General features: G+C 38.6%; 1 protein-coding gene across 1 annotated transcript in view; it reads right to left on the bottom strand.

Moving 5' to 3' along the window:
* Positions 1-27,107, bottom strand: part of DOK6 (docking protein 6) — a 374,774-nt gene that overhangs the window by 252,169 nt on the left and 95,498 nt on the right. Inside the window, exon 2 of the mRNA XM_086683202.1 lies at positions 826-933. Coding sequence (XP_086539328.1) covers positions 826-933 — 108 coding nt within the window. The remainder of the gene's footprint in view (positions 1-825; positions 934-27,107) is intronic.

Below are 27,107 nucleotides of genomic sequence, written 5' to 3'. Positions count from 1 at the left end.
TATCCCCTGCCAACTCCTGGCAAGCACCCTATTTTTAATAAAAGGAGGAATTAGACCATATATCACATAAAATAAATTCCACAGAATCACTACATCATTCAGGGTAACTACTCTGTACTACCAACCATGAGAAATTAGATGTTTTACGGGGCTTATTGAAGCATTTCGGCAACAAACAAAACTGCTTCACAGTTCTGAGTTCTGACCGGGAATTCTGACCATCTAATTATCAAATACTTACCTGTGTTTTGATGTTATCACCAAACACAACGCTAGGTAGCAATTTTAGTATCATTCTAGGGTTGTTTCCTACATACTTTTAATTGTTGGTAAATGGATATTTCATTCATGGAATGTATGGCTACATCTCTACACATCAACATATTCGATGATCCTTTCCTGTTAAAGCCATCTAACAGCAAATACTATGCACATTAGCAGAGCCATTACACTGTTAATGCCAGCCTCGAAAGTTTTATCTCCTAAATATTGCCCACAGTGTAAATCAAAGTAACAAATGCACAATTAACCTGAACAGAGGGAAAATGCCTACTCAGCACCTTGGGAAATGATGTGGTTGAATTATGAGTCATCTCATTTTGCAAAGTAGCAATAAAAATGAGTCTTTCATTTTGCAGAGGAACCACTGGCATTTACAGCAGATGATTAAAATAAAGGAGAAAAATAACTTTTGCATTTTATCTGAACAGGGACATTTTATCCTGGTTGTGCTCTGCAGATTTCATCTATCAAAAGAAACGTCTCCATGAGTCGTTGCCAAGGGGTCCCAGTTATTCCCCAGCGATTCCAAACACGGTGACTTACCTTATGGAAGTTTCTGAAATACGCTGCCTTTTCATCTGGAAATTTCTCCAGCCTTCTGGGTCCTTTACTAGAAGCTTTCTTGAAAACCAACCAGCATCGTCTGAAAATCTGAAAGCAAATGAAGGAATCTTATTATCTACCTTTCCGCATGAGTTTTGTAATGTCAGGAATTTACCTATTCAGTTAACCCGTTGGAAATAATTTTTGTTAAATGTACTGATAGAGAGAGAACATTTTTTGAGTCTAAACCAGGTTATTCATCAATATCACAGCAAACTTTTAAAAACACAATATTTAATTTAAAAATTATATTTTGTGAAAAGATTTTATGGTTGAGGTTTTCAATGCGCTGGCTTCAATCGTTTTTAATCTAATAAAATCAAATGGTGTCAATATCGCATAAAATATTTATCTCAGCGTGCCAGTGACAAACAATTTTGTTTTCCATGAGTCACGATTCATGAGATCAATGCACTTTCCTAATGCTCTATTTTCTATCTTTCAAATATCAGCACATTTAAAACTGCTTATCTTGTAGGATTCGTTTGTTTTAAAAGCCCAAACACTCATATATTAATTTACAAAGCAGGAAGATAGGTGTTTTTATAATGGAAGCATCTGTTTTACTCTTTTATACTAGAGAGTAACTGGTATCTGTTAAATGCTTATTATGTGTAATGCATCTAAAAATTTATATACACATGTAATCCTCATTTCTACTACATGAGGTAGGTTTTCTTCATTTTAGGATAAAGACAGTGACAGTGTCAGGATTTGAACACACCTCGGTCAGAACACACATCTCTTCAGCTTTGGTAAAAAAGCAGGACTAGTAATTACACACCTACAAACCATCATTCCTAGGCTTTGCCCCTGTTTCATAGGATTAATTAATATCGGACTGTTAGCCTGTCACCTGATGCCCACTCTGTCACCCTCCCTCCCCAGGTATGTTTAAAGCAAAGTAATAAAATGAGTCTCCTTTCAGTGACTGGAGAGTTCTAGCAAGGCAAATGGGCCACAATTTTATTTTTTAGTTTTTTGAAGTTTATCTATTATTTATTTTTGAGAGAGAGAGAGAGAGAGAGAGAGAGAGAGAGCGCACAAGCAGGGGAGCGGCAGATAGAGGGAGACACAGAATCCGAAGCAGGCTCCAGGCTCTGAGCTGTCGGTGCAAAGACCAAACGTGTGGCTTGAACTCACGTTTGATCTCACTGTGAGATCATGACCTGAGCCGAAGTAGGACGCTTAACCGACTGAGTCACCCAGGTGCCCCTGGCCACAATTTTAAATTTCAACATTTAGCAGTTTTGCTGGAGTATACATTCTCTATAGCCCTAAAGAAATGCACAGAAGAGGGGAGCCTTGGTGACTCACTCGGTTGGACATCTGACTTCGACTCAGGTCATGATCTCATGGTTCATGGGTTCGAGCCCCGCATCGGGCTCTGAGCTGACGACTCAGAGCCTCGAGCCTGCTTTGGATTCTGTGTCTCCCTCTCTCTCTGCCCCTCCCCCACTCATGCTCACACGCTCGTTCTCGCTCTCAAAAATGAATAAATGTTGGAAAGAAAGAAAGGAGAAAGAAAGAAATGCACAGAAGGAAGCATCAGAGACTTAGATCACTGTATTTTTCTTCTATTTCTTTATTCAAACTGTAAAGTTGCTACACTATGCTTTTCTTCTTTTTCTTCTATTCTTTTCTTTTCTTCTTCTTTTTTTTTTTTTTAACTAACACTGGCCAGATAATATAATATTTTTTGGAGCGCGCGTTGTTCATTACTGGCTAGAAGACAGTGTTTCCCATGTTACAAGGTACTCTTTGACCAATCGTGTGGAAGATCTCTCCTCAAAACAGAATAAACAGAATAACAAGGCTCACACTTCCACTTGACTCTTGCTACCTTTTTAGCTCCTTCCTAGTAGCTTCAAAAAGCATCTGAAGGACAATCCTGAGCTTCGGCACATGTGCACACATCTCTCCTTCTCAACCTGCCTGAGATACACCTCCTGTGTCACAGGATTTCTACCCACATACCTGGAAATAAGATGTCACATCACCCCCTCAGATCTCCTGGTATTCTTCTTACACACTTGGGGTTAGCACATTGTGTTCTAGTTACCTATGTATTTGGTGGCCCCTTATTGATCTCCATCCTCACAGTAAAATACTATAAAGCAATTGTGAATATTGATTATAATATAATATCAACATGTGGTTTATTTAGCTTCAACTCAGTTCTCCATGGGTTTATTCAGCATTGTAGATTCTGTTCTTTAAACTTTAGAAAGGTCTTTATATTTTAAGTAAATTTAAGGTAATGAATTTAGAAAACACGAACATACAAGAAAAGGCAGCTTGGTATCATGGAAGATAAGTAAAACTTTGTGTTAGTTTGCATACTTGGGAGTTCCCTTGGTGAAATCTGGTCAAGGAGAGACCCAAGAAAGAGGCAGGCCACCCGAGGTTGGTAGGTGGCAGGTTTACTGAGCAAGGGAACTCATATACTAGGCTTACCTTGGGTGGCCACAAGGTGCTGAATCTTAAAAAGTACACAGAGAAGCCTTAATGGGGTTCAGCCACATATTCAGTCCAGCTGGTCTCAACAACACATTGCCTGTTCAAGACTGTGCTTGAAATGCTTCTGCCTACAGGTACGGTGGAAGGTGCCCTCCAAGGAGAGGGTAAGGTGAGGAACCTCTGACTGCTCTGGTCCAGCCCTCATGTCAACTGGTGGTAGCATCCTCACAATGACCTCTCCCAACATGTTGGAATCCAACAGATGGATTCACATCATGGCTCAGCCATTTACTAGCTGTGCAACCTTAGACTAATCATTCCATGTCTCATAAAGAAGGGACCTCATAGGACAGAGGGAAGAGTCAACAAGATGAGCCCACATCCTAGTGCACAGTAGTTTCCTAACAAGGTCGGCTCCTTTAACTTACAAAGTAAGTGCAATATGCCACAGAGGACAAAGCCACACATAGGGACACTTTCTTTTACTAATGACACATAGTTCTAACAAAGTGCAGAATCAGAATATCCAAATATTCTGTGGTCAGAACAATTAGAGCACCATATACAAATTTTTAAAAATAAAAACCAACACGTTAATGATCTCTGAAACTCGGAATGCAGAACCATAACGACTGGACTTGGAATTCCAACTTGATCCCTTTTGAGAGCCATTGTAAATTCTGGGCAAGTCACTGAACCCTCTAAGCACGTATCCTTCTCTTGGCTGGTGGAAAATAATGCCTATAACATATGATTAGTGTGACAGTGAACAGAAACAAACTATACAAAGTTCACGCCTCTGTAAGGCTACAGAGGAGTCATGAACTAACAGAGGGTAGTATAATGCAAAACTGATAAAAATACCCTTAGCAGCAGACTTCATGCAGCACATCCATAACCATTATGGATATTTACATACATTATAAAAAGCATTGCTTGTAACAACATCCTTTTAAAGGTCTCAAATAATTCCAATAATTATGGTTATTATATTATATATAATATTAACAGACAAACTAAATTCTCTGTTGAGTGCAAGTGAGTTCCTGTTAATTTCACAATAGTTTGAATACTATTAACTTATATGGCTATTTACATTTGTTATTACACAGCTGAATGAAAGAGAAAAAAATGCATTCATTTACTCTCTTCCTAAAATTACTCCTTCCACAATACAGTGTGAATTTTTGCCCAGGATGAATCATTTCCCTCAGTCATTAGTATAAGTCCCACACATTTGTATTGGGATTGAGGGTATTTTACTGCAATGCCCAAGAATATCATTCTTTAGCCAGAACATCTTGATTTTAGTGCATATGCTGCTATTTTTTAAATGCCTGTCTTGCAGAAGTTATTTTAACTTCTCTAATATCTAACTTCCTCATCTATAAATTAAGACCAATATACCTCATGAAGTTGCTATTTGAGGATTTACAAAGATAACCTGCAGAAACTGTCTAGAATACGAGTTTGTCACATTGTCCACACTCTTATCTGAAACTCTTGGGTTTTGAACACCGCTACGAATTAAATTGCATCTCTCCTAAACTGTCACGTTGGATTTCACACCCTCAACGCGACGGTATTTGGAGATGGGGCCTCTGAGATGTAATCAGGTTTAGATGAGGTCATGAGGGTGGGCCCCTCAGGAGGGGGTAAGTGCTCTTATAAGAAGAAACCCCACAGAGCTTGCTTTGTCTCTCTCTCTCTCTCTCTGTGCTCCCACATACAAAGAAGGAAGTCATGTGAGCACACAGAGAACTGGTGACCATCTGAAAGATAGGGAGAGGGCTCCCCAAGAACCTGACCATGCTGGCACCTTGATTTTGGACTTCTAATCTCCAGAAGGATGGGAAAATAAGTGTCTGTTGTTTAAGCCACTCAGTCTATGGTATTTTGTCATGGCAGTCCATGCTAACCAAGACAGATACTTTTAGATTTTGTTTTTATTAGCAGAAATGGTGGTGGTTGGTTGGTAGTGGAGGTATTTGTAGGAGTAGTGATATTGTGGAAGCGAAAAAAAAGTTACATGAATCTGAGTAGAAATTTGAGGGATTAGAGCAGATCACTAAAAATATAATTGGCAAAATGAGATGTATATAGAGTTTCAATATGATTTCTATTTATTAATAGATTTAGAATCTTAGTGAGGCAGGAAGACTCTCTTTGAAAGGAATTGAGACCAGATCCCTGGTAACATGGTTTCTGTTCCTTCCTATGGAACAATGCTTTCCCCTGTACCCTTTGCACTTTATTGCTCATAGCTCTCAAGCCATGATGACGTCAAATGAAGCCTTATGATATTCATGGAAATACACAAACACACTCACTGACTGTAATGCCCATCTTGTGTGACTACAGTTATTTTCCATTAAAATGTCAAAACGAGTTAAATATGAGTTGGAAAGCATAAGTGTTTCCATTTTGGCACTCTGTATTGCTATAGAATAAATCTGGTAATGAATAATAAAAAGAGTGGATATTTTCAGTAGTATCTTGTCTGTCTGCTATTACATTAAGAGATACAACCACATAAAGCCAAAAATTATTGTTAAAGACTTGATTCAATAAACTGTTTACCAAGCAGAGGCCCTTAAATTACCATTTTCTTATTTTGGAATAATTTTAGATTTACTGTTGAAAAAATGGTACAGAGAATTCCTAAAAAGACTTTACCCAGCTATCCCTAATATTCACATCCTAAATAACCATGGAATGTTTTTCAAAACTAAGAAATTAACATTGGTAAAGTACTATTACCTAAACGACAGAGTCAATTGAAAAATCACCTGTGTTTCCACCAATATCTTATTCTGTTTGGGGATCCAACCCAGGACACCACATTGCATTTAGTTGTCCTATCTCCTCAGATCCCTCTGATCTTTGATAATTTTTCAGTCTTTTTCCCTTTTTTTTTTTTTTGGTTTTCATGGTCTCAAGAGTTTTGAAGACTATTGGTCAGGTATTTTGCAGTGTTAAAATTAATACACAAAAATCTCATTTAAAATGGAGTCAGGAGGAGGGCACCTGTTGGGATGAGCGCTGGGTATTGTATGGAAACCAATTTGACAATAAATTATATTTAATATAAAAAATAAAAATAAAAATAAAAAATTCTTCCCTAAAAAAAAAAGTAAGTACATAAAACGGAGTCAGGAGGCCAGAAGGGGGAGCACTCACTCACCACCACTCTCAGTCACACACCTCTAAGGGAAGAGATGCCCCTTGCAAATGCAATACTGCTTTAACATTCCAACAGGAAGAGGAACATTTCCTTCCTTGCCAGGCAACCCAGCCCACGAGAAGTTGGTATCACCCTGGCCCCTCGCTTTCCTTCAGTGGACCTTTGTCTCCCTCCCAACGTCCTCCATTTTCTTTATAAAATAATGTCTCTCTCCTTTGCTTATCGGACTTGCCTGGGGCTTTTGCTATAGCTTGCTTACTCTGAATTGCAAATCCTCTGCTATTCCCAAATAAACCCATTTGCTGGTAAAATAACTGACTGTTTTGTTTTTAAAGTGGGCAGGGAAATATCCACGTAGATCAGTGTCTGCCATGAAATAAAAGATAAAACGAATAAAAGAACCTCTTTTAAAATGAAGTCAAAGACCAGAAGGTGGGGCTCTCACACCCTGCCACTCAGCCACCCTTCCAGGACTCCACAAAAAGAAAAGTATCTTGCATCCCCAAAGGAAGAGTCCTACACTTGCCTCCAGCAGCAGAGGAAAGGAAGATTTTCTCCTTGCCTGGCAACAACCCAGCCAGGGAGAGGCTGTCACAAGTCAGCCAATGAGGAGCCACTATACTCTGAACCCTGTTTATTCCCATGGACTTTTTGTTATTATAACAGCCACAGCCATTCTTCTCCTTTGTTCTCTAGACTTGCCTGGGGTTCACTCTCAAATTACAATTCCTCTGCTATTCCCCAATAAACCCATTTTGCTGCTAAAAATAACTGGCTGTTTCATTTTCCGGTTCAACATTACAAAGTTCCTCAATTTAGTCTGTCTCAATAAGTTCTTTTTTTATATTTCAAAAGTCTAATGAAAATCTCACCGTAAAGTGATGAAAACACATAGTGTATTGGGGAAAATGATATAAATGCATCACAGCTATTTGGACTATTTATACTTTGACTAGAGGTCTAGTTGAACCCTTAAACTTAAATCAGTAAAAGAATAATTTAATAAATGCTAATGAATGCCGAAGTTTTCCGTTTTGCTTTCTTTTCTTGTTTGATGCAGTTTTCCAAAATGTTTTGCTTTGTCATCAGAGTAAAATAATAAAAAGGGCTCCGGTGCTGAGACTTGGGAAGTATTCTGTGTCAATGTAAAGTCAAATTCAGCATGAATCAGCGTTCTAAAAACAACCTTCATACTAGCAGCATAAATAAGCCGAAGCATGAGGAAATCACTTCTTTGTTACTCTTCATCAAACACGATTTTAATAGTGCACTGTGTTCTGCTTTAAGCCCTAGAAGTAGTGTCTTATATAATAAGTATGCTGGAGAAATTCCAGAGATGAGCAGTAAAATGATTGCTTGAGACCAGGGAATCACTCCTCTGAGGAACAAATAAATAAATAAATAAATAAAGGAGTAGGCTTTATTTTGCTTATAAATGAAAGATACTAATTCTTCAAGTACATGAAAGAGAACCACAGAAATGGAATTAGATACCTTGTTTTTATTTTTGTCCCAGGAGACAAAATAGTAATAAATGCCTTTTGTTAGCAGTATGCGGGAGGGGCTGGTACAGTCTCCTTTGTCTGGTTCTTCAAGGGCATCGAAGATGCAGGGACCATTTGGCTGGTTAGCAACAGATCTCAGTGCTTGCAGGAAGATGCACTTTCCTCCTGTGTTCTGTCCCTTAGCTGATGACAGTCTTGCCTGTCCCATCATAGCTCAGGATGCTGTTTCACTCTCTGAGGGATTGGCGGATCTCACCTTCTCTTTCAGAGTTATCTCCCAAACATGCCAGTTGTCTCACCAAGCAGGCTCCTGAGGACTCTTCAGATTTTCCTTCTAGAAAATTCCATACTGTTGCCAGGACTCCACAGACCCCCAGGATCCCCAGATGTTCCATGGCCTCAGTTTTCCACTGCATTAGGCAGCTAGCCAGCTTGCCACAATTAAATACCCTCTTAATTCCTTTCTATCTGATGGAAACCCTTTTACCTCATAGCAATCTCTTTTCCTTAGTGTTTTCTCTTTCCAAGGTGATTTTACACAAAGGACATCCCTTTTCCGTTTAAGACTCACTGTGAAGTAAATGGTGATTTCTTGGCTTTAGTTCACAGCCATAATTATGTGTTTTTAGCTGGGACTCGTTCACAAGCGTTACCTTCACCAAAAGTTGGATATAATGGACCTTTTCCATCATGTTGACCTAGTGAAGTCTTCACTTCAAATAGGATTTGGTCAGAAACTCAGAAGAATTTCTGATTATAGGAACGGTCAAACCCGAGCGTCCACTGGACTAAAGGGAGTCACGGAAACTTCATCTCTAGAGATTTTAAAGCCTACAGAAGAAAGTGGCCTATGTGGGAGCGGCTTTTATTTGTATTCCCTTCGGAAAGTAAGATAAGATACGAATGATAACTTGGGGTACAGGACTCAATTACTTATTTATAACTGTGTATCAGATAAACAAATCAGCAAGACCAAATAAGCAAAGCCCATCCAGGAATAGACACTGCAACTAGAGAACTTGTAGTTCTGAGCGACTCCAAGTGGTCGTCCAGGGTCCTGGTCCTCTCGCAACATATGTGCGGTACTAGCGAGAGGCACAGTTTTGTGAAAAGTGGTTAATACGTAGGATTCAGTTTAATGCACTGATAAGGTTATCTTTGGCTATCACTTCAGTATAGATATGAACTTTGGTATGTTTCAATGCTGGCCTATATTTAATTGCTGTTAAACATATACCAACACCAGAATCACTCCCAAACACTCATTCAAAAACTATTTGAGAATTTTATATTTTGTGGACATAGTAGAAAAAGGAAAGGAAGGAAGGAAGGAAGGAAGGAAGGAAGGAAGGAAGGAAGGAAGGAAAGAAGGAAGGAAGGAAGGAAGAAAGAGAGAGAGAGAGAGAAAGAAAGGATAACAACCACCAAAATTCTATTCTTAAGGAAATAAAGTTCCTGCTTCGTGCAGGATTTCTTTTTCCTATCCCAGTGGATAGATAGGTGATAGCAGATAATTACGTGAATTCGTAAGTAGTCTTTTCAATAGTGCTAAGCCCTGTGGAGGGAATCACAGCACAAGGATGGGGAGGGGAGGGGAGGCTACCCATTCAGCACTACAGAAAGAGACAGGAGTGATGCGGACATCTGGGGACTGAGCCCTGCAGTCAGATTTGTGCACGCACAAACCCCAGATGTGAGCCCTGCATCATTCGTGTTATCTAATGCAACATAAAAACATTGCTGTATACTAACATCGAGATAATGCTTAAAGAACAATATGTAAACCTCAATTTCTCTCATTTCATGTAGTTGGAATGAGCAAAATGAATATGCTAGTCTTTTCCGTTTCTATTATCTTGCTTCCACTTTGTCTTAATTATGCCGAAAAACAATTGTGAAATTCACAAGGGCAAAGGATGATTTCCCCAGTTCTCACCAATAGCAATTTGTGAGGAGGCCAAGTGTTTTTTGTTTTTTTTTTTTTTTCGCCTGAATACATACAGTTCTCTTGACTGCGTTTGTCTACCAGGCCATCAATGAAATACTGGGTGAGAATACACACGTGGCTTAGAGTCACAGCCAGACATGAAATGCTTCACTGCGGTAGCAAGTTTTAGGTTGAGAGTGTGAAATTGTCATCATTATCATGAGAATGAAAGCTAGTTGTACAGCAGGCCTGCTGAGCGGTACCCCAAGCAGGTGGTGGTTTTTGGAAACAATCACAGCACTGGAAGGAATCTCACAATGATACTCTTTCAGCTTCTGCTTTCAGACAGGCCAACACTGGCACAACAGAGAACAAAAATCCTCTCCCTTTGCTCAAGATCACCGGGAAAGAACCATGTCTTCCGAGCTGTAGTTTCTCTCAAGTCAGACTATCCCTTGGCTGTATACTAACGTGTGATTTTGAAATTCATGGTCTTTTACCTTCATCCGTCAGTCGTACAGGTGGAATTCAACATCAGGAAAAACAGCATTCCATTAACAAATCCAGTTTGTATTTATTTTATGAATCCAGTTAGTACCGTGTTCAATCATGCCAAGAGGTTCAGGATCACAGAAGAGTTTTGGGATCACAGTTTCAAACTGATATTTTGACCAGTAAGTAAAAGTCAAATGTCCAAATCAAAGCACAAAATATTTCCTCTTCATTTTACTTCCCCTCCTGGGTTTCTTATTTCTTCCATTTTTAAAGCATAGTTTTAGTCACCCAAGCTTCAAATCTTGGTGTTGCTATTGATTCTCCCCTTCCCTTATCTAAACCATCCCCAAATCCATCGGTAAAACCCAGAAGAGATACCACTGTGATATTGTGAAATGACTTGAATTGAGGAAAAAAAAAACGTCTAGGAAAGAGAAAAGACTAAAAATAAACATGGTAGAGGACCTTAAAAATCAGAGAGAGCTTTCATTTGCTGCAGCAGGAGTCAATGATCAATTTATTAAGAGAGGGATGCAACGGAAATAATATTGAAAGGATACCAGACCAGCCTCCGGGTTAAAATGGCTATGACCATACAGAAATGTCCTCGGGTAATTAGCACATTGACACCACAGAAAGAGAGTCAGTGGAAACAAAGAAGATGAGCCCAAGATGAAAACCATTACCGGGGAAATTTACAACTTCACAATCAACTAGACAGGAGTGAAGCCACAGATGGATTGGAGCTACATCTAAGTTTTCATACCTTCGTAACTAAATGAATGATGGCATTTACGCAATTGTCAAAACACCGGAGAAATGTGTTTAGTCGTAGGTGTACTGAGTTCGATATGACATATAAACATTTGCATTAAGAAAACTGCTCTTGACAAAGTTATAAACTGCAGGCTTCCTGTAAAATGGATGCTTTCCAATCTACCTCTTAGAATAATTCCTATTAACTATATCTTCCTCGTGAAAATATTATCTTCCTCCAGCCTCTTGATACAAATTTGCAGACTCATCCAATGTTGATTCCTCGCCTGCTACTCAATATTTAGTGCTTTTTCGCTTTAAAACTATAAAGTCGCCTATTCTTCAAAATATCAAATCAGCAAACACGTTTCCACTACTTCTTTCAAACTGGTTGATCAAGTTGGTTTAAGTCTACAAACCTTCTGAATTGTCTTAAATGAAAGCTATCAACTTAAAATAAAATTATTCAATGCCCCTAATAATCCACTGTTCTTTAAAGTATCTTAAAGTTAATGTGCATCCCGGGGTGCCTGGGTGGCTGAGTCAGTTAAACATCTGACTCTTGGTTTTGACTCAGGTCATGACCTTGTGGTTCATGAGTTCGAGCCCCACATCAGACTCTGAGCTGACAGCGTGGAGCCTCCTTGGGATTCTCTCCCTTCCTCTCTCTCTACCCCTCCCATGCCCTGTCGCTGGCTCTCTCTCTCAAAATAAATAAATAAACTTAAAAAAAAAAAGTTAAGGTGCATCCTTCCAATCAAAGACTTTAACGTGCTTAATGCATGTTTATGCCTGCATTAGCAATATCTGTTAATTTTCAAATTTTAAATTTTGCATTGATAATATAAAACATCATGTATAACACATTACAAAATCTATTTTTCACTCCAATTACACAATTAAACTTTATCCATGTTGATATGCTGTATTTTTTTCCTTTTTGTTTATTTGTAGGAATTTAAAAATATATTTAATTTTAAATCCTTTATTAGGTAAATGTGTTGGAAACACATTTTGTAGCTTGGCTTTTCACTTTTTTATAGTTCCATTTTTCACACAAGCTTTGGACATAGTCAAATTTGTCAATTATTTCCTTTATGGCAGTATATTTATGACTTATGCTTATTAAAAGAAATGCAAAATGTTACATTTATGTGGTTACTGATTTGAATTTTTTCACCCTCATTTTTTTGTTTCCCGTTTTAATATTTTACTATTTTCCTACTTTGTAATGGCTTAACACAATTTCTTAGAGCACCTCCCCTTTTTTGCTTCAGCAACCTCGGAAACTCTTTCCATCCCATGCCATACAAATATCCATTTAGTTGACAAAAACATTTAATCACTCATGCATAACATTTCTCCCTTAGTTTTCATTTTCTCTACTAAAAAGTAATGGAATCTTACTATAATAAGCACTCTTCTATTAGCATCCCATCTGATCCCTGCCTTCACATTGTTTTATTCCACTACAATTCCTGAATTATCACATGATAAATGTCCTAAAGCACAGCTCTGGCCATGTTATCTCTTTGGACCAAAAAACAAATACAAATACCAAAAACAAATCTTTCAATGCTTCACCAGAGCCCATTGCTTACAAAAGAAATCTTGAATTCTGAAGCTTGCCATCCAAGAACCTTCATGAGCTAGTCACAAAGTCCAATCAAACAACTGTCAATTTTACCACTAAAATCCTCTCCTCAAACTGCACTGGTTTATTCATTACCCCCTTGAATAGATTTGTTTCAGTTCCTGTTTCAATCATATTCTTAATCTCAAACCCCTTTATTTTTCGATTCACACTGTTGAGAATCCTGGCTACCTCTGAATCCTATCTTGTCCTACCTTCCCCATGGAGCTTTCCTAGATCAAACCAGTGAAAAGGGATGTTCCTTTACCCCATTTTCCTTTATCATCTGTTCTTTGGTGTCTTTTGAGAATTAATCTCCCTTATTAGATTATAATCTCCTTCAGAGAAGGGGCCGTGCCTTATATATCCCTGCATTCCTCTCCCGTCCCTAAACTCATTCGGAGGAAAGTAATTACTTAAAAGTTGCTGGATTAATAAGTCAATACCCTAAGTGGTCCCCCTTATCGATGGTTTTGCCTTCTGTGATTTGAGTTACCCAACCACAGTCCAGATGCAGGTGATTCCCTTTATGACAGACATATCATCAGGGGGTCAAGAGTGGCCTAAGCAATGCCACAGTGCCTACATCATTCACCTGACTTCAGCTCAACATGCAGGCATTTTATCATCTCACATCATCACGAGAAGAAGGGGGAGTATATTACAATAAGGTATTTTGAGAAAGGCCATATTCACATACCTTTTATTACAGTGGTTTGTTGTAATTGTTTTATTTTATTAGTTCTTGTGAATCTCTTACTGAGCCCCTTTATAAATTAAACTTTATCACAGGTGTGTTACATAAACGAAAAAACTGGGTATATATAGGGTTAGGTACTATCTGTGGTTTCAGCATCCACTGGGGGGTCTTAGAACATGTCCTTCATGGATAAGGGGGATGCCCGTGGTCTTTTAAAATTTCCAAAGTGGGCACTTACTCTAGACCACACATTGGTCTAAATATTTAAAATGTATTCATTCATTTCATCCACAAAACAACACTTTTTGGCTCCACCATTACATGTGTTACACGCGATGAGGCACAGAAATGTTAAAAAGAAGAAAGACACTAACTGAGATACAGGACCAAATCCTGATACTCTCGTTTCAGAGCCTCTTTTTGTAATGACTACATAACCTCCTCATGCATCGTGTCCTTGAGTCTTAATCAAGGTATCAATGTATTGATTTTAAAGATGGGAAAACTGACACCAAGATATGAAGACAGGTAGAATTTCTCCAGGGATAAAAGCCTTAAGGGGAGGTGGGGGGGAAGGTTGCTAAAAACAAAGAAATGGGCTAAAAGAGAGGTGCTATACATTTGTCTGTTTCTATTGTTTTTGTTTGTTTGTTTTTGAAGTCACTCATGTGTGGGAAATGCCTCTTCCTCAATCTTCACTCAAACACCCCTTCCCATTGTTTTCTGTTCACCTAAATCAGAGAGAAACATATTCTAAATATCTACAAGAAAGCCTTGTTTCTCAAGAATTGGAAACCAGGCAGGGAAGGAGAATTACCCATTTATTCTGATACAATGAAAATTTCAACACACTGCATGTGTGAAAACGCAGGAGACAGTCTCTTGTCTACCAAAAAAGAAAAGAGTGAAAAGAGAGAGTTTGCAACTTTACTTTCCTCCTTCTAAAACCTCAGAAACCTAAGGTCAATACTGGGCTTGTTGGCGATCAAACACACCAAGAGATCTTTCTTCCACGTGCTTAGTTATAAATAAATTCTTAACCCCAAACAGGTCCCAAACAGGGCCCCAGAACACCCTTTTAAACAAAATCTGTATCCTTTCTTTTTAAGTACCCAAATCTTGTTTAGTAATAAAAATCAGGAGTGAAAGAAAATATCAAGGTCTAAACTAAATGGCATTTGCTAGCATGGGCACCTTGAAGCCTGAGCCCCTAATCCCCGCTCAGTAGGGGGACAGAGGTATCTCACCTCCTGCAGAAGCTTCTCACCTCTTGGCAGGAAAAAGACTTAAAAGCTCCAAGAAGTCCAAAGGCCAGGAGGAACTAGCTTAAAGGGTGACTGCTTTCAAACATCTAAAGCTGCCTTAAAATGCATGGTCTTCAGCAAGAGTTTTTACTCAGAAAGTTAATTTCATTGCAAAAAGTACACAGTTTTTCTTACTCACTTCACCTTGTTACTGCTCTCATTTTCTCCCAATTTGATTTTGGCCGCTGGTTCAAATATGTATTGGCTTTCTGTTTTAAGCCACAGAATTTGATTTGGGTGTTTTGTTTAAGTATTACGTTAGTTTTATTGTTTAGCCTGCCTCTTCTTTCCGGTCAACGTTCTGGACATTGTTTCAATCAGGTAACAGCAGCAATCGTAACTTTCAGTAATAATAAATAGCACCTTAAGTTCTTATTATGTTCCCCACTATTCTGAGGGACTTATAAATACTAACATAATTTAAACCAAACCAAAACCCAATGAGATAGGCAATAATTATCCCTCCTTACAGAATGGGACGCTCAGGCAGAAAAGTTATGTAACTTAATGAAAGTTTGGCATGACACTAAATTATTGCTGTTTTTTGCTAAATTGACTTCCTACCTCTGCTGTCCCTCTAAACTACTCTGTACAATGGCATAAAAATAATCGTACTAGCAATTTCTTGGGGTGCCTGCGTGGTTCGTTGTGTCAAACATTTGATCTTAATTACGGCTCAGGTCATGATCTCAGGCACAGAGTCTGCTTGGGATCCTCTCTCCCTCTCTCTCTCTCTCTCTCTCTCTCTCTCTCTCTCTCTCAAAATACATAAATAAACTTAAAAAAATTCTCAATTTCATGACACATTTGAAGGATTCTATTTGCATACTGGTAAATTCTTACTGTGCAGGTGAACAACATACAAAGCCTTTCACGCAATCCCTACCCCAGACTCTCCAACTGTCCCTACTTCTTTTTATTCAAACCAAGCCCTCTAGGGACTCTCAACTACTTGCCAACATTCTTTAAAAAAAAAAAAAAAAAAGCTTTACTAAGGTATCACTAACAAATAAAAATTTTACATTGAAGGTGTCCAACTTCATGCTTTGATCTATATGTATAAACTGTGACATGATGGTCATAATCAAGATAATTAATATACCCATCACCTCACAGTAATCATTTTCTTCTTGTATCTTGTTGCCGTTGTGACAACACTTAAGATCTACCAGCTTCACAAATTTCGAGTATACAATGCAGTATCCTTAACTCGAGTCACTATGCTGTGCGTTCAAATTTTTTTCTTTGTGCTTTCCAGATGTCCTGACATCTGGACAACCTGATAACCTTTTCACATCAATGTAAGACTTAGTTTTCAAGGAAGAAGATTTTGAGCGGATCAAGCTTATCTGCTCATCATAAGGCCTTGGCTTCAAATTACATAATATGACCCATCATTCCCACATTCTAAAATGTGTACCACAGATATACCTGCATTCATAATAACGCTACGTGCGTGAGTTCTATACGGCACGAATGCTGACAGTAACAAAATATTGGAAGTAATACCAACACCTGTTGGTGAGGAAATTATTAAACTATGACACATCTACACACTGGAATAAAACAGGTGTCTGGGTCCTGATATGAAGATATCTGTAGGAGTATGTTTAGTGTGATAAAGAAAAAAAGTAAAAATATATAGCCATATTTTCTTGGATCTCCATAAGAAACACTAGAACTCCAAAAAAAAAAAAAAGAACTTTAAAAATTGGTTTCCACCACCACCAGGATTGAGGAGTAGGGTCTACCAAGATGAGGACAGAAGAGGAGTTTCTCAATTTAAAAATTATGGGCCAGTAATATTCCTTTCCTCTCTGTCAAGGAATATTAAAATGTGATCCACAAGTATGGATGTTTTACAGAGATGTTTTTGCCTTTAAAAGAAAATGTATATGGACAGCCATTAAATATTTGTGGTCCCATTTGTGTTTTAAAATAGTTAACTCTGGGGGCACCTGAGTGGCTCATTTGGTTGAGTGTCTGACTTTGGCTCAGGTCATGATCTCCAGGTCTGTGAGTTTGAGCCCCATCTTGGAGCCCTGTACTGACAGCTCAGAGCCTGGAGCCCGTTTCGGATTCTGTGTCTCCCTCTCTCTCTGCCCCTCCCCTGTTTGCACTCTGTTTCTCACAAAAATAAATAAACATTAAAAAAATAAAATAAAATAAAATAAAATAAAATAAAATAAAATAAAATAGCTAACTCCGGGGGCACCTGGGTGACTCAGTTGGTTAAGTGTCGAACTCTTGGTTTTGGCTCAGGTCATGATCTCACCGTTTCCGGGATCAAGCCCTGCATCAGGCTCTGTGCTGACAACACAGAGCCTGCTTGGGATTTTCTCTCTCCCTCTTCCTGTGCCCTTCTCTCTCTTTCTCTCTCTCTCTCTCTCAAAATAAATAAACTTAAAAAAAAATAAAAAAGAATGGTTAACTCTGGCAGTGGGGTGTAGAGTAGTTTGATGAGGAAAAGCTTGAGGCAAGGTGATCCCTTAGCAGTCTTTGCTTTATTTTTTTTTCAATATATGAAGTTTATTGTCAAATTGGTTTCCATACAACACCCAGTGCTCATCCCAAAAGGTGCCCTCCTCAATACCCATCACCCACCCTCCCCTCCCTCCCACCCCCATCAACCCTCAGTTTGTTCTCAGTTTTTAAGAGTCTCTTATGCTTTGGTTCTCTTCCACTCTAACCTCTTTTTTTTTTTTTCCTTCCCCTCCCCCATGGTCTTCTGTTAAGTTTCTCAGGATCCACATAAGAGTGAAAACATATGGTATCTGTCTTTCTCTGGATGGCTTATTTCACTTAGCAAAACACTCTCCAGTTCCATCCATGTTGCTACAAAGGGCCATATTTCATTCTTTCTCATTGCCACGTAGTACTCCATTGTGTATATAAACCACAATTTCTTTATCCATTCATCAGTTGATGGATATTTAGGCTCTTTCCATAATTTGGCTATTGTTGAGAGTGCTGCTATAAACATTGGGGTACAAGTGCCCCTGTGCATCAGTACTCCTGTATCCCTTGGGTAAATTCCTAGCAGTGCTATTGCTGGGTCATAGGGTAGGTCTATTTTTAATTTTTTGAGGAACCTCCACACTGTTTTCCAGAGTGGCTGCACCAATTTGCATTCCCACCAACAGTGCAAGAGGGTTCCTGTTTCTCCACATCCTCTCCAGCATCTATAGTCTCCTGATTTGTTCATTTTGGCCACTCTGAAGCAGTCTTTGCTTTAAATAACAGTTGATACACATTACGAAACTTTGAATGTCACGCCGTCTCACTTAACTCTCACATCAATGCTTTGTGGTGGCTACTCCTATTATTTCCATTTTACAGAGGATGCAACTGAGACTCAAGGAAACTACTAGTCTAGCAGGACCAAGGACAGCATTCTGCGTGGGGGAAGGGAGGGTGTCCAGAAGGAAGGAGGGGGAGGGTTGACATTTAAAAGGAAATGAGGAGCCCAAGTCTTGGTTTCGGTTCAGGCCGTGATCTTGCAGTTTGTAGGTTCGAACCCCAAGTCAAGTTCTGTGCTGGAAGCTCAGAGCTTGCTTGGGATCCTCTCTCTCTCCCTCTCTTTCTGCCCCTCCCCTGCTTGTTCCCTCTCTCTCTCTCTCTCTCTCTCTCTCTGTGTCTCAAAATAAATATACTTTAAAAAATTAGAAAGAAATGGAGAGAAGGATTTCTAAGGAGACAATAAGAAAGGTAAGAGGGTAACTAGAGAGTGAAGCATTCAATGATTGAGAGAGTAGGAACATCAAGAATGGCCTAGAAAGGGACAAATGAATCATCTAAGAATGCAGATTTTAACTACTCCTATGGAGGAAAATTAAAGATACTGTGTAGCTTGCTTAAAAGAAATGACACTAAAAATTAGGTCCATGGCAATTTCTGTTGTAATCTAGATGCCACAGGACTTGCGAGAAGGCTTCTGTTTCTCCCCACTCTTTTCATATTTATCATCCATGTGGGTTCTCATATATCAAGATAACATTTCAATTCTCAAAATGCATTCTTCTGACTAAGAAGATACATGGGAAGAGAGACTATTTACCTAGTATCCCAATAAAATAATGACAGCCCTGTAACTTGACGGTATTTTTCATATGTCACAATCATAAAACGTCAAATTGAACATGACAGTTTTATTTTAAAATCTCTGCTTAGATACAAGTCCTTTTCAAAAATCCTTCAATCATGCCTTTGGAAAAACATAATCATACGGAAAGCTATCTAAGGAGCTTATTTTTACCAGAAGCCCTATCTCTGATACATCTTGAGCATGTTAGACTATACTGTCAATATACTTTTAAGACATATTCCTGTAAAAATCATATAAACGCAGAGAGAATTCCCACTGCAAAGGAGATTTTTATTGGCAGCTTGGCCAGGTAATATTGATGGTGTCTTTGAAATGTGTTTACCATATAGAGGTCATAAATTATTCCTTGTTCAAAAACATAAAATCAGAACAGTCGAAGTTTCCACATTTGTATAAAATTCACACACTCTTCTAGACATAGAGGAATAATCCAGCTCTTTTCAAAATGTGTTGCTCATAGTAAGTGCTCAATAATTAGTGGGCTGCAGATTCCTAAATTCAATTCAACCAGCTCGGGGCATTTTCACAGAGCACTTACTACATCCACTGTGCTAAGCACTGGAAAATATGATAATGTGTTAATCCTGACTTGAAGGAACTTGTAGTGTAGTGGGGCAGACCAGCATGCTTTCTCTGAAGAAAGTGCCGTGACAGTGATGCTCTCAGGGTGGTCTGTGACAACGCGGGTCACCGGACAGTCTATAGAGGACTGGCTGAATGAAGGAAGGGAAACCGAGTTAACGAGGCAGTGGCAGTGGCAGAAGCAGCGGTACGTCGGACATTCCGAAGTCTTCCATATGTTCAAAGTGGAATATCCCTTACGGATCATTTTATCTGTTATTACTTGAATGGGATTTAAATGCTTCTCTCTTGTATGTTAATGTGCATATTCTTTTGTCTGCATGTATTTTTGATGAATTAACTGAGGATATGTGAAATGAATCCCTTGTTCATTCAATCACCAACCAGCCAACTGATGCTGGACTGCTTTCTGAACCACCTGGTCCTTCTTATTCTCTCCTATAAAATGAGAGAATTGAGGGGTGCCTGGGTGGCTCAGTTGGTTAAACATCCGACTTCGGCTCAGGTCATGATCTCTCATTGACGGGTTGGGGCCCTGCATCTGGCTGTGTTCTGACAGCTCAGAGCCTGGAACCTGCTTCAGATTCTGTGTCTCCTCTCTCTGCCCTTCTCCCCACTCATGCTCTCTCTCTGTCTCTCAAAAATAAATAAATATTTAATAAAATAAAATAAAATAAAATAAAATGAAATGAGGGAATTGAGCTAAATCACTATCAAGAGTCCTTTTAAAAGTTTTTTTTTTTTTTAATGTTTATTTATTTTTGAGAGGGAGAGAGACAGAGCATGAGCAGGGGTGGGGCAGAGAGAGAGGGAGACACAGAATCCGAAGCAGGCTCCAGGCTCTGAGCTGTCAGCATGGAGCCTGACGCGGGGCTTGAACTCACAAGCTGTGAGATCATGACCTGAGCTGAAGTCGGATGCTTAACTGACTGAGCCACCCAGGTGACCCTCAAGAGTCCTTTTAAAACAAAAACATCCTAATGTATTGTGGATACGTTTGAATACACAGGCCTCATCTCTGCCTCTTATTCAAATTTAAGAATAAGAATAACGATGTGATAGGATTTGTAAACATAATGGCATCTGTAGTAGTTACAAAAATTTCAGATACTATAAAGGTGCAAAGAAGAAAGTTTTGCACCAACTGGAAATAATATTTAAATAACCAACTCTGTGTAGATTCTCTCTTCACGTCCATGGACAAGCGGATGGGTAGTTAGAGTTCATCTTATAAAAATGAGACATAGTGAATCTTTACTGAATAAGAGCAAAATATTCATTTTAGTCTTCTGTTTTAACAATGTATGTTTGGCAGTTTGTTAGCTGTATGTAGTTGTACATGTCAACTTCTATGGCATTTAGTTGGCATTCTGCTCGTAACTGACTAAATTATCTCAAGATCAACAGATTCAATGCTTACCAGATCCTTTTAGCCCAGATTCTCTCTTCCTGAGGTTATTATACCCACACGTGTTACAGCGGGCCAGATTTCGGTGCCGAGTTATTTAAGAAGCATTTGTAGTGTATTCCTTGAGTCCTCACATCCCTGAGTAGGGCCACATGTCTTCTCTAGATTCATTGACTATTTGGCTGAACTAAATTTCATGGCAAATGCTTGATTCTGTGAGACCTGTAGACACTGTGCTAATTATGCAGATACCGAGTCTGGCGCTGGTCCTTTCCCGTCTTCCCCTTGATTTTTTGGCAGGATTTAGTATTTCATTAGTAATTTTCAAGAATTCTTTCTAGGTGTTAGAATTCCTAAGATCTTTCATGTTTATGTAGGTGTATCTGTTGCATGGACATTTGGGTAATAATGTGGCCAAGCATGATATTTTTGGGGTAACATTTCCTATCACTCGGAACTCTGTAAGTATCGATATATTATTTTCTGGAATCTAACGTTTTATAAAAAACAGAACAAAACAAAAAAATGTGAGGCTTATCTGAATGACCTCATTCTAAGTCATCTTCTTTTCTGTTTGGAAATCAGAAGCACTCCAAATATTTATTTTTAAATATTATTTAAGACAAATTGAAATATTATGTTTAATAATGAATCACAGAAGTAATGCTCTTAAAATCAGCAACATGATTAGAATATTTATTATGTATGAAATATATATAAAATTCCTAGGAAGTTCATTAATCCAAAAGCAAAGAAAAAGTATGTAACAGTTAAAAAGATGTAAAAGAAACCAAGAAACCCACCATTATTTATGGAAATATTACTGTCTACATTTAAAAAGCCAAATGAATCCTATCAAATTATTATAATATAGAGATTTCAGCAGGTCAACCAACCATAAAATGAATAAACAGTAATCGACTGCTTTCCAATTCACCAGCAACAAGATGTAGAAAATGTAAAAATAAAATATATGTTTCATAATGGCACTGAAAATGTAAAACAGGAATTAATCTAAGAAAAGGAATTAAGACTATTATGGAGAAAATATCTAACTTTTTGGAAATACATTAAAGTCCTAAGGAAATGAGATATATGAGCAATTTAAGGATTCCTCACACTAATTTATAAATGTAATTTCAACCAAAACCCTACATGGTATTTTGCACAACTCTGCAAATCTAAAATTGTAGCAGATGTTAAAGAAGAATGAAGTAAAGGTTTTTCCCTTTTATTTTTTTTAATGTTTATTTATGAGAGAGAGACAGAGCACAAGAAGGGGAGGAAGAGAGAGAGAGAGAGAGAGAGAAAGAGAGAGAGAGAATCTGAAGCAGAATCCAGGTTCTGAGCTGTCAGCACAGAGCCGGAAGCGGGGCTCTAACTCACAGACCATGAGATCAAGACCTGAGCCAAAGTCCAAAGCTTAACTGACTGAGCCACCTAGGTGCCCCAGGTTTTTCCCTTTCTGATATGAAGACTTATAGGAGTGCCTGGGTGGCTCAGCTAGTTAAGTGGTTAAGTGTCCTACTTTTGACTTCAGCTCAGGTCATGATCTCACAGTTTGTGAGTTCAAACCCCGCATCAGGCTCTGTGCTGACAGCATAGAGCTTGCTTGGGATTCTCCATCTCCCTCTCTCTCTGCGCCACCCCACTCATGCCCTCCCACCCTCAAAATAAATAAATAAACATTAAAAAAAAGACTTGTGCGGTACCGAGGTAGTGACAGATAAAGTAACAAGTAGAAGCTAGTGCGGAGATCCCAAGCTTGAATACACGTGTGTGGAATACAGCTATATGACTGAGTTGGAATTTAGAACAATGGAATAAAAACTACTCAATAAATGGTATCAGGAAAACTGGTTACTCATATGGAAAACAAAAGATCAAGTTTTATTCCAACCTCTCACTGGTCCCCCCATCCTCCTCCAGTCTCCAAGCATCTGCTGGCAATCCAACATTTCTATCAAAGTACAAAAACCAATAATTTAGGGATGCCTGGGTGGCACAGTTAGTTCAGCAACCAGAGCTTGATTTCAGCTCAGGTCATGATCTCACTGGTTTGTGAGTTCAAGCCCTGAGTTGGGCTCTGCACTGACAGCATGGATCCTGCTTGGGATTCTCTCTCTCTCTCTGCCCCTCCCTGCTCACTGGCACATGTAAGCAAAATGAATAAATAAACATTTTTTAAAAAACAATAATTCAGGAATTATAAAAGGAAGATAATTTCCTTGACTTTCAAACCAAGGAAGAAATGAAGGATGCAAATAGGGCAGTTTATTTTATAAGACTCTAAATTTAGCAAGGTTAGAATTCATTAGGACTTTAAGTGCTTTACTTTTCTATTAGGTACTAAAAACAAAATTATCTTGCCCATATGGAATGTATTCTTTTTTTTTTAATTTTTTAAATGTTTATTTATTTTTGAGAGAGAGAGACAGAGAACAAGTGGGGAAGGGGCAGAGAGACAGGGAGACACAGAATCCAAAGCAGGCTCCAGGCTCTGAGCTGTCAGCACGGAGCCTGACATCGGGCTCGAACTCATGAACTGTGAGATCATGACCTGAGCTGAAGTCGGATGCCCAACCGACTGAGCCACTCAGATGCCCCGAAATTTGATTTTTAAAACAATTTTATTTCCATGAATATCTTAAAGCTAGGAACAGTGAATGCTCATTTAAGAAAATATTGCCCAAATCATTAAGAGAACTATTACCTTCTTAGATTAGACTTTTGTATGGTTAAATACTTTCTGACCAACACAGGGAAATTTTTTTCACTTTTTTATAAAATAAAAAAAATGCCCTTTTTTGGTTCATTGATATTGCTTCATGTGGAATCATGAAAGTATTGCTTTCTGGACTGAAATCATGTTAAGAACTCCACCAATGCGTCTTGATAAATGCTCTCCTTCCTTACGGGATTGACCATGAAGCCAGAAGAAGGGACCAGAGCTCATTGTCCAAACACAAAGGTGTGTTTTCAAGTATTACCGAATTTTAACGGAAATCTAAGAGATGTACTTTTAAAAGAAACAACTAAATGTATTCCACATAGTGACAATATTTGACTGAGAATGGAAATCCTACGATATGAGTGAAAAAGGGGTGAGGGAAACATATCAATGGCTGATGTCTCCACGAAATAGTGGAGGGAGTCCCTGAGAACAAAAGGGATGAGAGTAACATTGGGATGACAGGGAAAGATGGAGAACCAAAATGATCTGGATGTGCTGGACATCATGAGGTCGATTTGCTACTGAAAACACATATGTAATACAAGAAGCAAAAAAGGGAGTGAGAGAATGCCGAACTCATTACCGTGATGAGAAATTACTTCCTCTTCTACCAATGAGAAAAGTGACCAGCACAAGCAGAGGAAACATTAAATTCTCCATTTCTATTTTATCATATAATACTCTCCATTATATGATACTCTTCATTTCTATTTTATCATAAACCAAAACTCTGAATTGGAAATGATTGCATGATTAATCTCAAATCATCGAAGATAAATTTCCATGTAATTTCTATCGACTAAGTGCTTAGTAGATGATACTACAGCTTAACGTATATAAGTCTGGGACAAACAGTAGGGCCTGGATAAAAATCACATAACAAATTTTCACGTATCTATATCTCAAACAAAAAAAAATATTTCCTTACCAACTATGGTTGGAACAAAAGTATTGAGTTTATTAGTGGCCAACTAAAAAACTAAATTTGGCATCCATTTCAAAGACCTCAGCTTAAATTAATATTAAACTATGATATCGGCAGGTTAGTCATCTTTTGTTTGTTTCAAGTTTTTATTTAAATTCTGGTTAGGTAACATATAGTGTAGAGGAGTAGGATTTAGTGATTCATCACTTACATATAACAACTGGTGCTCATCAAAACAAGTGCCCTCCTTAATACCCATCCCCCTGCCCACCTCCCTCCACCAACACTCAGTTTGTTGTCTGTAGCTAAGAGTCTGTTTTATGGTTTGCTTCTCTCTTTTCACCCCCACGGTCACACATTTTGTTTCTTAAATTCCACATGTGAATGAAACCATATGGTATTTGTCTTTCTCCGACTTATTTCACTTAGCAGAGTGCACTCTAGCTCCATCCATATCATTGCAAATGGGAAGATTTCACTCTTTTTTATGGCTGAGTAATATTCCATTGTGTGTGTGTGTGTGTGTGTGTGTGTGTGTGTGTGTGTATACCTATGGTGGTATGTGTGTATATATATATATATATATATATATATATATATACCACATCTTCTTTATCCATTCATCAGTTGATGGACGTTTGGGCTCTGTCCATAATTTGGCTATTGCTGATAATGCTTCTATAGACATTGGGGTGCATGTGCCCCTTCTTATCAAACTCAACACCCAAAATACAAATAATCCAGTTAAGACATGTGCAGAAGGCACGAATAGACATTTTTCCAAAGAAGACAGCCAGATGGCTAACAGATACATGAAAAGATGCTCAATGTCAAAAATCATCAGGGAAATACAAGTCAAAACTACAATGAGATATCACCTCATACCTGTCAAGATGGCTAAAATTAATGACACAAGAACCAACAGAGGTTGGTGAGGATGTGGAAAAAGGGGAACCTCCCTTTTATACTGTTAGTGGCAATGCAAACGAGTGCAGCCACTCCGGACAACAGAAGAGTCTCCTCAAAGAGTTAAAAATAGAACTACCTTACCATCCAGCAACCTCTTTGACATTGGCCATACCAACTCCTTAGTAAGTACATTTCCGGAGACAAGGGAAACAAAAACAAAAATGAGCTGCTGGAACTTCGTCAAGATAAAAAGCTGCACAGCAAACAAAACTAAAAGGCAACCTTCGGGATGGGCAAAGGTATTTACAAATGACATATCTGATAAAGGGTTAGTAGCCAAAATCTGTAAAGAAAACTTATCAGTAGGTTAATCCTGATAAGCACCACTGGCCTACAAAAGTACTGCCTGACAAAACTTGGCTTTCCAATGAAAATTAATCTGTGAATAACTGTGTAAGCTCTAACAGTCTAGATGGAATCTCTCTGAGCTCCCTCACAGTGACTGTAAGCTAAGAACCAACGCTCATGACCCACAACCTTCTAGAGCTGTAGTTCTCCAAGTACGATGCACAGACCAGCAGGTTCAGAAACATTTGGGAACAAATTATAAATGAGAATCTTTGTGGGATGAAGGTCCAGCAAGATGTGTTTCAAAAAGTCCTCCAGTTGATTCTGAAGCAAATGGTTTAAGGATGTATTTTGGACTAGAGCAGATTTCTGACCAAATGGACTTAACATTCCCCTCAGCTTGACTAAACTTCAGACAGTTATCTTTCTAACTATAGACCGCCAACCTCCATTTTTAAAGAGCATTTGCTTAGAAAACTTTCAACTGAAAATTCTCTCTCAATCTCTTTGAATCATAGATCTTCTCCTAGTTTCCTGACTGTTTTACAACCAGGAGTCTTTCTCAAGGACCTGGGAGCCATCCATTTGAAATGTAGTGTTTAAGAAAGAGAGGGCCCCTATCTTTAATCTCCATGGGAGGGCAGGGATCTAAGTTCATAAGCACCAATTAGCAAACACAAGTCCAACCACACCGACCAAATGCGTCTCTAACACCTTGAGTGCTTAAAAATTGTTCTGTTTCTGTACCAGAGGGGAATTCAATCTCTCTCACCTCTTGAAATAATCTGGAATAACGTCTTCCTTTGTTGTTAATTCTGTCCAGTGTAATTTTTTTCTGACGCTTCTCACCCTTCCGGTTCCTGCAATCTTTAGTGACTCACTTACAGCAGCATCTGCTGTCATGATTATCCTCTGACGACCACACCTCACCTGTTCAAGCCTAAGCACAGCTTCAGATCCAGACAGATTTAGATGTCGTCTTGGGGTATGTGATATTACTCAAAACAAAGTCTACCGGTCACACAAAGTGTTACTGCCACTAAGATGCAGTTAGTGTCTGCCCAACTCCTGTAAATACCAAATATAATTCTTTAGTCACAAGAAACTGGGATGTACAAGAGGCAACATGCCATAGTACTTAGAAGCCAAGTGCTTTGGAATCAGAGAACGGAGCTCTGCTATTTATTAATGGTGTGATCTTGTTCAGTTTACTGCCTTAATTTAGTGCTCTGTGAAGTGGTAATCAT

This window comes from Puma concolor, chromosome D3 (assembly GCF_028749965.1).
Source record: "Puma concolor isolate L17-30 chromosome D3, mPumCon1.1.hap2, whole genome shotgun sequence".
In the NCBI taxonomy this organism is placed as follows: Eukaryota; Metazoa; Chordata; class Mammalia; order Carnivora; family Felidae; genus Puma; species Puma concolor.
The sequence above is the reverse complement of the archived record's forward strand: the minus strand, read 5'-3'. Positions and strand labels throughout refer to the sequence as shown.